The 13,484-nt window shown below is 41.5% G+C and overlaps 1 protein-coding gene across 6 annotated transcripts in view; it reads right to left on the reverse strand.

The window, feature by feature from the left end:
• The window catches only part of LOC126291636 (uncharacterized), a 163,767-nt gene that overhangs the window by 31,031 nt on the left and 119,252 nt on the right, over positions 1 to 13,484 (reverse strand). For all 6 annotated transcript variants that reach the window (XM_049985200.1, XM_049985201.1, XM_049985204.1 and 3 more), the window contains one exon: positions 201 to 362. In XM_049985200.1, coding sequence (XP_049841157.1) covers positions 201 to 362 — 162 coding nt within the window. The remainder of the gene's footprint in view (positions 1 to 200; positions 363 to 13,484) is intronic.

A 13,484-nucleotide genomic window follows, 5' to 3' on the forward strand; every position in this document is an offset into this window, starting at 1 on the left:
TCCATCACACACACACACACACACAAACACGTACATGAAACACACGGGAAGAGGCAGACAAAGAGAGTAATTATCGTAAGTCAAAAGCACGCACACACACACACACACACACACACACACACACACACGCACAAACGCACACGCACAAACACACATGGAAAGAGAGAGAGAGAAGCTCAAAGCACTAGTCAAAAACTAACCTGTTTCAGCTCTGCTGCAAGTTCTTGCCTGCGACGCTGCTGTGTATCACCTGCTGCACTTACAAAGGGACACTGTGGAGCACCAACTGATGAGGCATAGCTTTGGTTTCTGGCAGTGGTTTGGCCATCCTTCACTTGTGGGGAAACATTTTTTACCATTATCTGCACACAACAAAAACAGTATCTACATCACAAAATGAGAAGGATATTTTTATATCAAAAGAATTATGCTATTGTCACTAACAGCAAGTGACACAACTGATCCAATAACAGGAGTGCTATCTGACAATCCCTAAACTTTAACAGACTCATTTGTGGAAGAACTTGCAGCACATTTAACATCATATATTGAGCCAAAAGTATTAGGGAACAGACCAGAAGCACCAGCAAAGAAAAGAAAATTTGCTGGCGGCAGTACATCTACACGTATACTCTGCAAATCACTAAAATACATGGTGCATGTTGGAATTTCATACTGTTCCAATTGTTTATGGAATGTGAGAAGAATGACTCCTTCCATACACATTGTATGTTAGGCCATTCCAATTCATGTAAGCTAGCAGGCAGCTGGGTGTGCATTTAAACAGGGGTGGGAAAGAGGCTGACAGAACACCCAGAGCTGGGGTGGTCAAGCAGTTCACTCACGCACACAACAAGCACAATATGGCTGACCGGGCATGTAGCCTTGTGAGGGATAGCTGGTATGGAAAGGAACACAAAGATTCTGAGACCAGACACCTAAGAAACTTATTCCAGAAGAATAGCTATAACAATGAAAATATCAAAATAGACAAAAGTCCACTCACCAAGTGGTGGCAGGAGAACATACATATAAAAGGTACTTAAGTCTGCAAGTTTTTGGAGCCAGTGGCTCCTTCTTCTAGCTGATAGGTTGAACAGAAGGAAGAGGGGTCAAAGAAAAGGACTGCTGAGGTTTAGGAAAGGACTAGAGTTCTGAAAAGTCACCCAGAACTCCAGGTCAGGTGGGTCTTACTGGATGGCATGAGAAGAAAAGGCTGATTGTCAGAGACTGCACCAGACATGATGTGAAAACCTGAGAGCTTAAAGGTGAAAGACAGGGTAATAAGCAAGACAGAGAGTACTGACAAAACATCATGCACAAGTTAACAAGTGCGAAAAGCTATGCGAATTGTATGTGATAGTGGTGAGAGGAGGGATGGTAAAAAATAGAAAGCTCAGAAAATGAAAGATGTAGAGGACTAAAAGGGAGTGCAGAAAGGAATAGTTATTGTGAAGAAATGCCGAGACTGAAGAAATTAACATAAATTAAGTCCAGGTGGGTGTTGAGAACCAAGGACATGTAGTAGAGCCAGTTCCCATCAGCGGAGTTCTGAGGAACTGGTGGCTGGTTGAAGAACTCAGATGGCATGTGCAGCGAAACAGTGAATGAGGTCAAGACTGTTATGTTGTACAGCATGCTCTGGAACAGCAGGATAATGTCTGTTGCCAGTATACACCCTCTGCTAGGCCCATTCATACTAAGTGGTTAGATGACTAACAGTTCTCACCACCCAACTGCCTTACTGCCTTTTACTTTTCTAGTTTTCATTTTCTGACGTTTGTATTTTTCACTCACCTCCGCCCCCCCCCCCCCCCCCCCCCCCTCTTGTATGATGTTCTGGCAGTAATCTGTCTTGCTTATTATCCTATTTTCCACCTTTAAGTCTTCAGGTTTTCACATCTTGTCCAGTGCAGTACCCAAAAATCAGTTTTTCCTGTTTTATGCCATCTGGTAAAACTCCCTTGACCTAGGGTTCTGGGCAAGCTTTCCAAATCCTACCTCTTTTTCTAAACCTCACCAGTCTTTTTCCTTCACCCCTATTCCTTCCCCTTCAGCCTCTCTGCCAGAAGAAGGAGCCACTGGCTCCAAAAGCTTGCAAACTAACACCTTTCATATATGTTTTCTCTTGCTCTGCTGCTTGGTGAGCAGATTTTGTTATCAATCCAATTACAATATATGTTCATAAATTGATTATTCTCAGTGACGAAAATATGAAGCCAGTCGTCTATTACACACACACACACACACACACACACACACACACACACACACACACACACACACACACACACAAAACAACGGGGGCGTGGGGGGGGGGGGGGGGGGTGCACAGCGCAGATACTCACAGAAGATGATCAGCCTGTAGCACTCCTTCCCTTTTTTTTTTAGAAATACCACAAAAAAATGGGTGCAGTCCAGAGCAGACACAGTATTCAATCCATTTTCTGATGACCCAAGAAAATTAAAAAGATGCATCCAGTTAAAAGGCAGTACCATTTCGACATATGTCTGATGAAATGGAAATATCCCATGCAGCTGTCTACTATGATTCTCTCATCGAAGAAGATGCTGAGATCAGAATGTGTATTAACAACTTAAACTGCATCAGTGTCTGCATGGGAAAAGGCACTTGATGCTGAACTACAATAGAAAAATAACCTGACTCACCCTTCATATAACAAAATCAGCATCATTACCAATGTTCTTTGTCACAGATATTGACATATTATCCGGTAGCATATAGAAGTTACGTGACTTTGTGACGTCTCCATGACATAACCTGGCCAACTTAATACAGTACCTAACATTCTGCTACATACCCCTGATGACAAGGACGATGATGATGATGATGATGATGGAGGAGGTCGTTGAAAGCTTGAGGCAGTAAAAATGTGAAATAGCAATTGCTCCATGGAGCATTTATGCTTAATGAGATTTCAATGTTTTATATTGTGATGTTAACTTGTAAGAGAATTTTGCTACGCATCTCATGTCATTTTGTACTTTAATCTTTATTTACTGGACATTCTCCAGTTTACATCAAATAAGCGTAATCAAATATAGACAACAGTTGTGAAGTGAAATCAAGAAAATGCAGTCTTAAATGCTATAACCACATTGTTCATACTGAATCAAAGTGTACAGCAATAGTCTTACATATTAAAATCAACACTGTCCATATTATAGAACTCTTTTATACAAGAATATGGTTTTTGTCAACTACTTATATAACTTTATTTTGTAATTTTTAAATGACAAAATCAACTAGAGGGGCAAAAATCATTGAAAATTTTTAGGGCATCCACCTTGGAGGAGTTTCCTCTTCTGGGTATGTCAATGCTTGTCATATTGCTGGTGTCATGCTTGTGAATTGCTTCTCTGGAAAATAATCTCTCTCATGTTGTTACTGACAATGAGTACAGACATGAATCTAAGTATATTCTCAACTAGTTAAAATTTTTATCTATTGCTTTACTATGTTACTTTATGGAATTATATTATTTTTCAGTTACTTATGACACAGTTCAATGAATGTCTACTTATACTTAATTCCCCTGGCCTTGAATTTGTTTCACTGGGTTTACTATTTTCAGTCACAAGTTAGTTTTTTCTCTTCTCCCCGAGAATGTGAGAATACCATTGTCAAAGTAGCATTTGTTTCTGGATTGTTTACTTCTTTTGTTCTCATTCTTGGCGTACGACCATTAATCTTGTACATGTAGAAATTTCGGAACAGTTGTGCTCCAGCAAAACAAGAGACCACTGGTAAAAATATGAAACACATGAAATATTTTTGTAACAATGCTGGGTACACAGGGTGAGTGTTGGTCCAAAAGCAAGGATTTAAAAAAAAAACTACATACTACATTAAAGCAGCGAAAACTAAATGTCTTTTTCACAGAACACAGGCTTCTTAATTCTTTATTGTCTATTTAAAAAACATCAAAGATAATTCAGGAAGGTCTGGAATAAAGGAGACAAGCCACCAAACAGCAGAAGTGCTGATAGGTACACAAACAAAATACTAGCTTTCAGAATACACTTCCTTTTTCAAGCTTGTAGGAAAAACATGCACACACACACACACACACACACACACACACACACACACACACACACACACATGGACTAGCTAGGGATGCATGTAGAGGTGGTAGGTGGCAGACAGTTGGGCACACAATTTAGTAACCTAACACATAAGATAACAGCACACAACTAGCTGATATGTGAACGAACACACACACACAGACACACACACACACACACACACACACAAACACACACACACACACAAAATTGGGTAGGGGGTGGAGATAGCAGGGTGATGAGCTAGCCAGGAAGACTGCAGGAACGAAGGATGTACTCAGAAAATCTGGAGGATCCAGAAGGCACAGGCTGTGAAGCAGCCACTGAAATCTCACATGCTGCACTCTGCTGCACATTGTGACACTATGTGGCCCACATTGTTTAGCAGTGGCTATTCGTTCTATGTGACAGCTGGTTTGTTGTTACACCAACGTAAAACACTAACAATGAATGGAGCAGAGCTGGTACACTACGTGATCGAAAGTATCTTGGACAACCAGCTGAAAATGACTTACAAGTTCATGGTGCCCTCCATTGGTAATGGTGGAATTCAGTATGGTGTTGGCCCATCCTTAGCCTAGATAACAGCTTCCATTCTCTCAGGCATACCTCCAACTAGGTGCTGGAACATTTCTTACGGACAGGCAGCCCATTCCTTATGGAGTGTTGCACTGAGGAGAGGTATCAATGTCAGTCAGCAAGGCCTGGCACGAAGTCGCCATTCCAAAACATCCCGAAGGTGTTCTGTAGGATTCAGGTCAGCACTCTGTGCAGGCCAGTCCATTACAGGGGTGTTATTGTCATGTAACCCTCTCCACCACAGGCCGTGCATTATGAACAGGTGCTCGATTGTGTTGAAAGATTCAGTCACCATCCCTAAATTGCTCTTCAACAGTGGAAACCAAGAAGGTGCTTAAAACATCTATTTACTCCTGTGCTCTAATAGTGCCTTGCAAAACAACAAGGGGTGCAAGCCCCCTCCATGAAAAACACGACCAACACCTCCGCCTCCAAATTTTACTGTTGGCACTATACACACTGGCACTATACACCGGGCTTTCACCATACCCACAATCTGCCATTGGATCACTATATTGTGTACCGTCATTCGTCACACCATACAACATTTTTCCACTGTTCAATCATCCAATGTTTATGCTCCTTACACCAAGCGAGGCAGCGTTTGGCATTTACCACCATGATTTTGTGCACTTTTGCAGAAATTTCTTTAGTAGCAACACATCTTGGCTGACCACTGCACGGATCATCATATAAGCTGTCCCAACCAATTTTAAATTCATTTTTCCACTTGACAACAGCTGAATATGAAGGAGCTGAGTTCCCAGTGTATTCTGGAAATTGTCATTAATACCTTGCTTTACGAAGTACTTATCACTGCTTGACTCTCAATTTTTTCCATCTTCACAAATCACTAGGTGGCAACAACAAGAGCCATGTCACCGCCACAGCTCTCTTCCAAGAGCACTGACATGGCACGTGTTTACAGGCAACAGTCCAATGAATATCACGTGAACAACTTGTTGTGCTAGCACTGATATCTCGTGGTGATTCTGAGAACTTTTCAAACAACCCTCGTAGGTGAGGAAGTTCTCATCACTGAAGATCCATCTACCATGGGTGGCTAGGTTGTACTGGGGATTGTGTTATGTGGACAGGGTGGCATCTGTCAAAGTGCAAGTACTGTTGTTGATTGGTGGGTTTAATGTGGACCGAGGTGAGGATGGAGCCATCCCAAATGTTCAAATGTGTGGGTATCCCTAAGGGAGCAAATTACTGAGGTCATTGGTCTCTAGACTTACACACAACTTAAACTAACTGAGGAAGGACTCAAACCTCTGGGGAGGGGGTGAGCAATCCGTGACATGGCGCCTCAAACCGCACGGCCGCTCCGCACGGCTGGAGCCATCTGAGAGGAGGAGATCAACATCTAGGAAGGTAGCACAATGCAGTATTCTGGGTGTTTCAAAAGGTCTTTAAATTCTTAAAAATTCATATAAATTAATTCATAGGACCTACAGAGGAGATTGTAGTGTCCGTTTGTAGGGAAATACATCAAGTTTATTCTCACATAATTCACTAGTGCCGAACCGCACCTTAAGGAGCACTAGCAACAGTTGTGTTAAAGATGGCTTCACTGGACCCGAGTGTGCTAGTTGTGTGTTTTGGTTTGAAGAACTGAAGTCAGCAACAACAGTTCAGCGTAATTTCTGTACCAAGTACTCTAAAGATCCTTCTATTAGCCCTACAATTTATGTGTAGCATCGATGTTTTGTACAAACAGGGTGCTTGGTAAGACATGGGAAATCATCAGGTCATCAAAGCACATGTGCCAGGATCATTGAGTGAGTGAGACAATGTTTTGTTAACAGCCCTACAAAATCAACCCGCTATGCATCTTGCGAACTTCTAATCCCACATACAACTTTTTGGCATGTGTTGAGAAATCGTTTACATTTGAAACCATACAAATTAACAATTGTACAAGCAATAAAAGACACTAATAAAATAACTCGCAAGAAGTTCTGTGCAGGTATGTTAAATTGATTACATGAGGATGCACATTTCTTGGGCAAAAACATCTTTTCTGACAAGCCGACTTTTCACTTAATTGGCAAGGTTAACACAAATAATTGTAGAATTTGGGGCAGTGAAAATCCACATCAAACATTGCAACATGTTTGTGATAGCCTGAAACTGAATTTTTTTTTTTCCGCTGAGCTAGAACAAAGCGTACGGCCCCCTTCTTTCTGTGGGAGAACCATCAACAGGATAGCGTACCTGGATATGTTACAGCTACTTTTGATACCACAGATCGATGAGCATGACCAAGAATGAAATGTTTACTCCATGCAAGATGTGTGTGTTTGTGTGTTATTTTACTGTGCCTGTCTACCGGCGCTTTCCCGCTTGATAAGTCTTGAAATCTTTATATAAGATTCCATGACTTACCAAATGGGAAAGCGCTGGTAGATACACAATAAAAAACACACACACAAAAAACACACGCACAGAATTTAAATTTTGTGTGTGTGTGTGTGTGTGTGTGTGTGTGTGTGTGTGTGTGTGTGTGTGTGTGTTTTATTGTGTCTATCTATCAGTGCTTTCCCGTTTGGTATATAAGAAACTTCCACACGGGAAAAATAAACACACACAAAATTTCGAGCTTTCGCAACCGGCGGTTGCTTCGTCAGGAAAGAGGGAAGGAGAAGGAAAGATGAAAGGATGTGAGTTTGAAGGGAGAGGGTAAGGAGTCATTCCAATTCCGGGAGCGGAAAGACTTACCTTAGGGGGAAAAAAAGATAGGTATATACTCGCACACACGCACACATATCCATTCATACATATAAAACCCACATCCTTTCATCTTTCCTTCTCCTTCCCTCTTTCCTTACGAAGCAACCGCCGGTTGCGAAGGCTCGAAATTTTGTATGTGTGTTTGTGTGTTATTTTATTGTGCCTGTCTACCAGCACTTTCCCGCTTGGTATATATATATATGCTTCCTAAATCATTGTAGCTGCTCACACTTGTTTCCTGGTGCTCTCTGTAAACTGCTGAAATGAATGAATTTTTAACAGCTTGTGGGAGAATATTGTGAATGGTGCTTTGAAAAGCGTTACTTTCAAAGTAAATTTCCTTTTACACAAGGTGAATTATGTTACATGTGAGAACGTGCAATGAATGAATCACAGAGCATTTGACTCTCATTTTAAGACATAACACATTGATTACCATCCACTTAGAGGAAATGAATGAATCACAGAGCATTTGACTCTCATTTTAAGACATAACACATTGATTACCATCCACTTAGAGGAATTTTGAGCTCAGAAGACCAGACATTAATGTTATTATTTGAAATTGTACTGACATATGTGTGTGATGTACCTTGAAGAGTGTAACACACACTAAAAGACCAATATTATATGTGAAAGCTTAGCTTCCCTGGTAGCTATGCTATGTAGATTAGTTTAAACCATTAACTTTTCCCATTTGTGAGTTCATGCTACTTAACAATAATGTTGCTATTGGCTGACTACATCACATGTCCTATGCTCTCAATATCTGTTGTCATTGGCTGGTGAGATAACATGACATTAGCCACAATTGGCTTATAAAAGTGAATTTCGATCTCAATTTCAAGCTTTTTTCGTAGAATTTGAATCTGTACTTTCATAACAAGAATACAAAACTTTTTTTTTTTTGCCCGGGTATTTTTGTTCTCTGAAGAAACAGAAGTTCTACACTGGTGTATAAAAGATGAAAACACGTATCACTCAAAGCATTGATATTGTTACAGCTTCAAGGGAAAGTACGCTATGACTTATCATGGAGAAAGCATATTTTTCCATCTTGGAAAAAGTGTATTTTCATGTGGATAAAAGCGCTTGTTTAACAGGGAAATCTGGGAAAAATCCAGCATTTTTTTTCTTTCTTATCTGAGTATACACCCCGCTTCTATCAAGCACCAGACTCATCTCTTGATGTAACCTAAAACTTCAGAGAAAACCTCAGTTCACTTTTATATCGGTTCTCCAATCATGCTGTAATCATTAGTGGGGACTTTAATTGTACAATAATTAAATGGAAAATTTACAGTTTTGTTAGTGGTAGACATGATAAGACATCAAGTGCTTTCTCTGAAAACTAGGAACCTTACTCATGATGAAAATATATTGGATCTAATGGCAACAAATAGACCCGACCTCTTTGAGGATGCCCTAATCGAAACTGGTACCAGCGACCATGATGTGGTTGGGGCAAGAGTGATTACCAAACTACAAAGGACAACTAAAACAAGCAGAAAGCTACATATGTTCAGTAATACAAGATTCTCACCAAGGCATTCCTAACAAGGGCAGAAGATCAACTGGATAGTCAAATGGGGGAATATCAGGGAGTCTTCAGGAAGATCCGATCCTGTGATGAACAGATCCAACCTTAAAACTGTACTAGCATTCCCCATGATGAAAAACCGCAATTTGGTCATCACCTTTGTTGATTTCATGAAGGGCTATGACTTTGTTGATCAAGAAATGTTTAACAAAATACTCCAGGAACTGGGACTAGACAACAAAACCCAGAGACTCATTCTAGAAACCTTGACCACCACCCATTCCAAGGTCAAATTTAGAGGTGAGATCTCAGAAAGCTTCGAGATAAAAACTGGAGTGAAGCAAGGGGATGGACCCTCCCCACTTATTTTCAACTGTGTCCTTGAAAAGGTTGTGAAGGAATGGCACAAGGAACTGACCAATTTGGGTGTTCAGAGTGGTGTTTACCTGGGCCGTAAGAACGAAGCACTGATTGTAGATTGCCTGGCTTTTGCAGACAACATGGCACTGATTGCTGATTCTCTTGAAACGGGAACCATGCAGGTAAACTGCTTCAGAAATCAGGCTAACATGGATCTTCAACTGTCGTTGGAGAAAACAAAGTTCTTCACCAACATCAAAGAAGCTAACAGAGAGTGTTACTAGACCAGGGAAACATCAAAAGGATTGAGAAGTTTAGGTACCTTGCCAAATGGATTGAACACAACTTATCAGAAAAAACATCATTATTCAGGAGTGTCAACAAGCTGGAACTAGGTTATTGACTGACTATGCACACGTACAACAAAAAATGCCTGTTACACAACCTGAAACTTAAGCACTACACATCAGTCATACAACCAGAAACCCTGTATGCCACGGAATGTCTTTCCAGGAACCGGAGAGGTCTGATGAAGAATTGGAAGTCAGAGAGAGGAGAATCCTCAGGAAGATCCTAGGCCCAGTAGAAGAAACTGGGGAATTCAGAAGCCGATATAACTCAGAGCTCTATGAACATATCAAGAGGCTCTCTGACTGTGCAAGAAAAAGAACGGTAGCTTTCTATTGCCATGTTGCAAGCTTGCCTCCAAACAGATTGACCAACCACCTGTTCACCTTCAGGCAAAACAAGAAGATTCGCACCACTTGTATGACAGAAATGAATAGGACATTAAAGAACTTGGAATAACTGGTCTCCAGGACAGACAATGTGTGAGCCATAACCTGAAGAAAGTCCAAGGATTTCAGGAAAAGCCCCAAAGAAAAGGTACCTCCTGGACAGAAGAAAGGAAGGAGTTACATCAGCAGAGGATGCAATAGTATTGAACAAACATCAAAGCCCAGCAATTGAACAAATGTGGTCCAAAGTAGGCCAAGAAACAAGAAGAAGAAACTAGATAAAAAAATCAGTAGTGTCACATCTCAATGAGGAACTTGAAACTTTCAGCACAGGTCAGGAACACATGGAGGAAATGTGGCTCAAGTTCAAAAGAATAGTTGACCATGCACTGAATAGATATGTAACCAGTAGAACATTTCATAATGTGAGGGAACGTCCATGATACACAGTCACAGTTGCCACAAATTTCCCCAAGTGAAATTCGCTGCTATTTCCCTGATTTCCAGAGGGTTTTAGCATTTTTCCCTGACAAATTTTGAGATCTCAATGGTAAGTAAAGACATAAGTTGACAAAAAATGTAAGGACTTCTGTATTTCTAAATGTGTGAGTAAAAATCTTAAGTATTAACATCAACATCTTTTGCAACAAGGATGGAGAAGGAAGCCAAATGATGTATATGTTTCACTTTTTTTGTTTCAATAAAACTAAATACATTTGGTAACAAAAGTATGCTTTTCATTGGAGTTGCAAGACAGATTTAAAATACCTTCACTGATTTAAGAAGTAACCTCAGAAAACGTAGGCCTCTTGAAAGAGTGTATAAAGAATGGAAGAGTTGTGTAAACTAACACTGTGGGTGACTGCCAATAAAATATTGGTTGTACTATGCTCCATACTGTTGGTTATTATATGTCTATTATTTTACAGGTATTGTGTGTTTTTTATTTCAAGAAAAACATGAATACATAGCATATAAACTGCCAATGGCTTTCACAGTTTTCTTCTTCTTATCATTCATACTTTCTAGTATATAAACTACTTTTGAAGTGAAACTTCCTGGCAGATTAAAACTGTGTGCCCGACCGAGACTCGAACTCGGGACCTTTGCCTTTCGCGGGCAAGTGCTCTACCAACTGAGCTACCGAAGCACGACTCACGTCCGGTACTCACAGCTTTACTTCTGCCAGTATCTCGTCTCCTACCTTCCAAACTTTACAGAAGCTCTTCTGCGAACCTTGCAGAACTAGCACTCCTGAAAGAAAGGATATAGTGGAGACATGGCTTAGCCACAGCCTGGGGGATGTTTACAGAATGAGATTTTCACTCTGCAGCGGAGATTCTGGATACTTTTGAAGTACCAAAATATACCACAATAAATAAAGTACCTATAAATGCCAAACTGTATAATGTACTTGCAGTGATATAGTTGCAATTCCTGAAATCCATTGTCCTTGGTCTCTGGCCTGTCGAGGAGCACTACAGTCCTGGGTCTATGGATAAACCACAAAAATCCACCGCATTATGCCACACCCTCCATGCCTGCACCAACATGGTGACCAAACCAAAAGTTCTACTGTCACCTCCGTCAACATGTTAGTTATCTAATAGGTGGATGATGGGATGCTGAGTTGTGATGTTATCCGTGCATCTGGGTAAGACTACGCATTAACACAGTCCATCAGGTGATAGATAGTTGACAAAACCCAAATGAGGGTAGCAATTTGAAGAGCAGAGGAAAAAAAAGTGCCATGGCTCATGCCGTGGGAAAAATCCTCTGCGACAGTGGGATAGGTAGTAAGAGCAGTAGTGGCTTACTAGCTGCAATAGCTCATGCAAGGTTGGATTTGTTAGTATAGGTACCATGCATCATTACCATGACAGGCGATGGCGATGTTTCCCAGTTGCTGCAGCTGCTACATTACTGGAACAATCAAGATCGTTATACAGTAGTAGGAGATCGGCCATAGATCATCCCACTGTGTGGAGGGTGTGTGGAGCCTGTCTGCATGCAGTGTACGGTACTGCTTCCCTGCGTGGTGCCAGTTACTCGGCAAGAGTGTTCAAACTGGATATCCAGTAATGGTGGTTGATTAACAGCGGCTCACCTGCACCGTTGTGTTCGCATGTACTTGGCCATAGATGTTAGGTCCTTACAAGTATGTCTTTTGGTCTTTTATGTTTCCATCTATGGTTGTGATCGTAGTTCCATAGATTCAGAATAAACGGGTTCTGTGAATGTCTGGAGTTTCAGTATAGTCTTGTGGTGAGTTTGTGGATTACCTCCGTAAGAGTCTCAAGTCGGTATTCCCAGTGAAATTCTGTGATGTGTGTGTATCGTGGATCATTGCTTATCATTTTGAGTACTTTGTTTTGTATGATCAGCAGACAGCGCAGGTGTGTAGGCGCACCATATCCCCAGACAGGAGCTGCGTACGTCATCAAGAGTCGAATACGTGTCGTGTACGTGGACCTCAACACCCTTCTGTTCAGTGTGCTTCGCCTGTTGAGGATAGGGTAGAGCTGTTTGAGCCTCGCGCTTACTCGGTTGGTCATGTCCTGTGTGTGGTCCCCCCAGAGTAATTTCCTGTCCAGCCAGACACCGAGGTATTTGACTTTCTCGCGGAAACATATTGGGCGTGCATGTAGAGTTATTGATCTGCAGTATTGGTGTTTGTGCAGTTGCTTCGGTCTTCTACTGAACAGAACGGCTTCACACTTGTTGACGTTTGCTCTAACACGCCATTTCTCTAACCGAGGCTCAGCCACTCTGAGTGTGGTCTGTAAGTGTGACGTAATGTTTGATGGTTTCGAATCCTGCATGGGGATGGCTGTGTCATCCGCGTAGATTGCCATCATTGTGTTTTGTGTGGTTGGGAGATCGTTTATGTAGAGGTTAAACAGTAGGGGCTATAGGATGCTTCCCTGGGGTACTCCTGTGTGTATACCGTGTCGTGTTGATTGTTTTCCTTGCACGTCAGTGTTGAAACTCCTGTCCGTGAGGTATGAGTGTATGAGACACACCAGCCCGTCAGGGAAGCCTGTGTCTATGAGTTTGCAAATGAGGCTGTTGTGCCATAGACAGTCAAAAGTCTTTTTGATGTCGAGGAACAGAGCCCCTGTTGCTTTGTTTGTGTTTAAGCTATGTGTTATATGTTCAACGACCCGTAAGAGTTGTTGTGTTGTGGAGTGGTGATTCCTGAAGCCAAATTGCTCTGGTCTCAGGATGACATTTGTTATGCAGTGCATTGTGATGCGTTTGAGAATCACCTTCTCAACAACCTTGCTGAGCGAACTCAGAAGACTGGTGGGTCGGTAATTTTGTGGTAGGCTGTGGTCTTTGCCCAGCTTCCTGAACACCAGGACCTTGGCCGTCTTCCAAAAGGCGGGGAAGTGTTGGTGTTTTAGTATGGTATTCATTATGTGTGTTAGGTATTCAGCAGC

The sequence above is a fragment of the Schistocerca gregaria genome, chromosome 9 (assembly GCF_023897955.1).
Source record: "Schistocerca gregaria isolate iqSchGreg1 chromosome 9, iqSchGreg1.2, whole genome shotgun sequence".
In the NCBI taxonomy this organism is placed as follows: domain Eukaryota; kingdom Metazoa; phylum Arthropoda; class Insecta; order Orthoptera; family Acrididae; genus Schistocerca; species Schistocerca gregaria.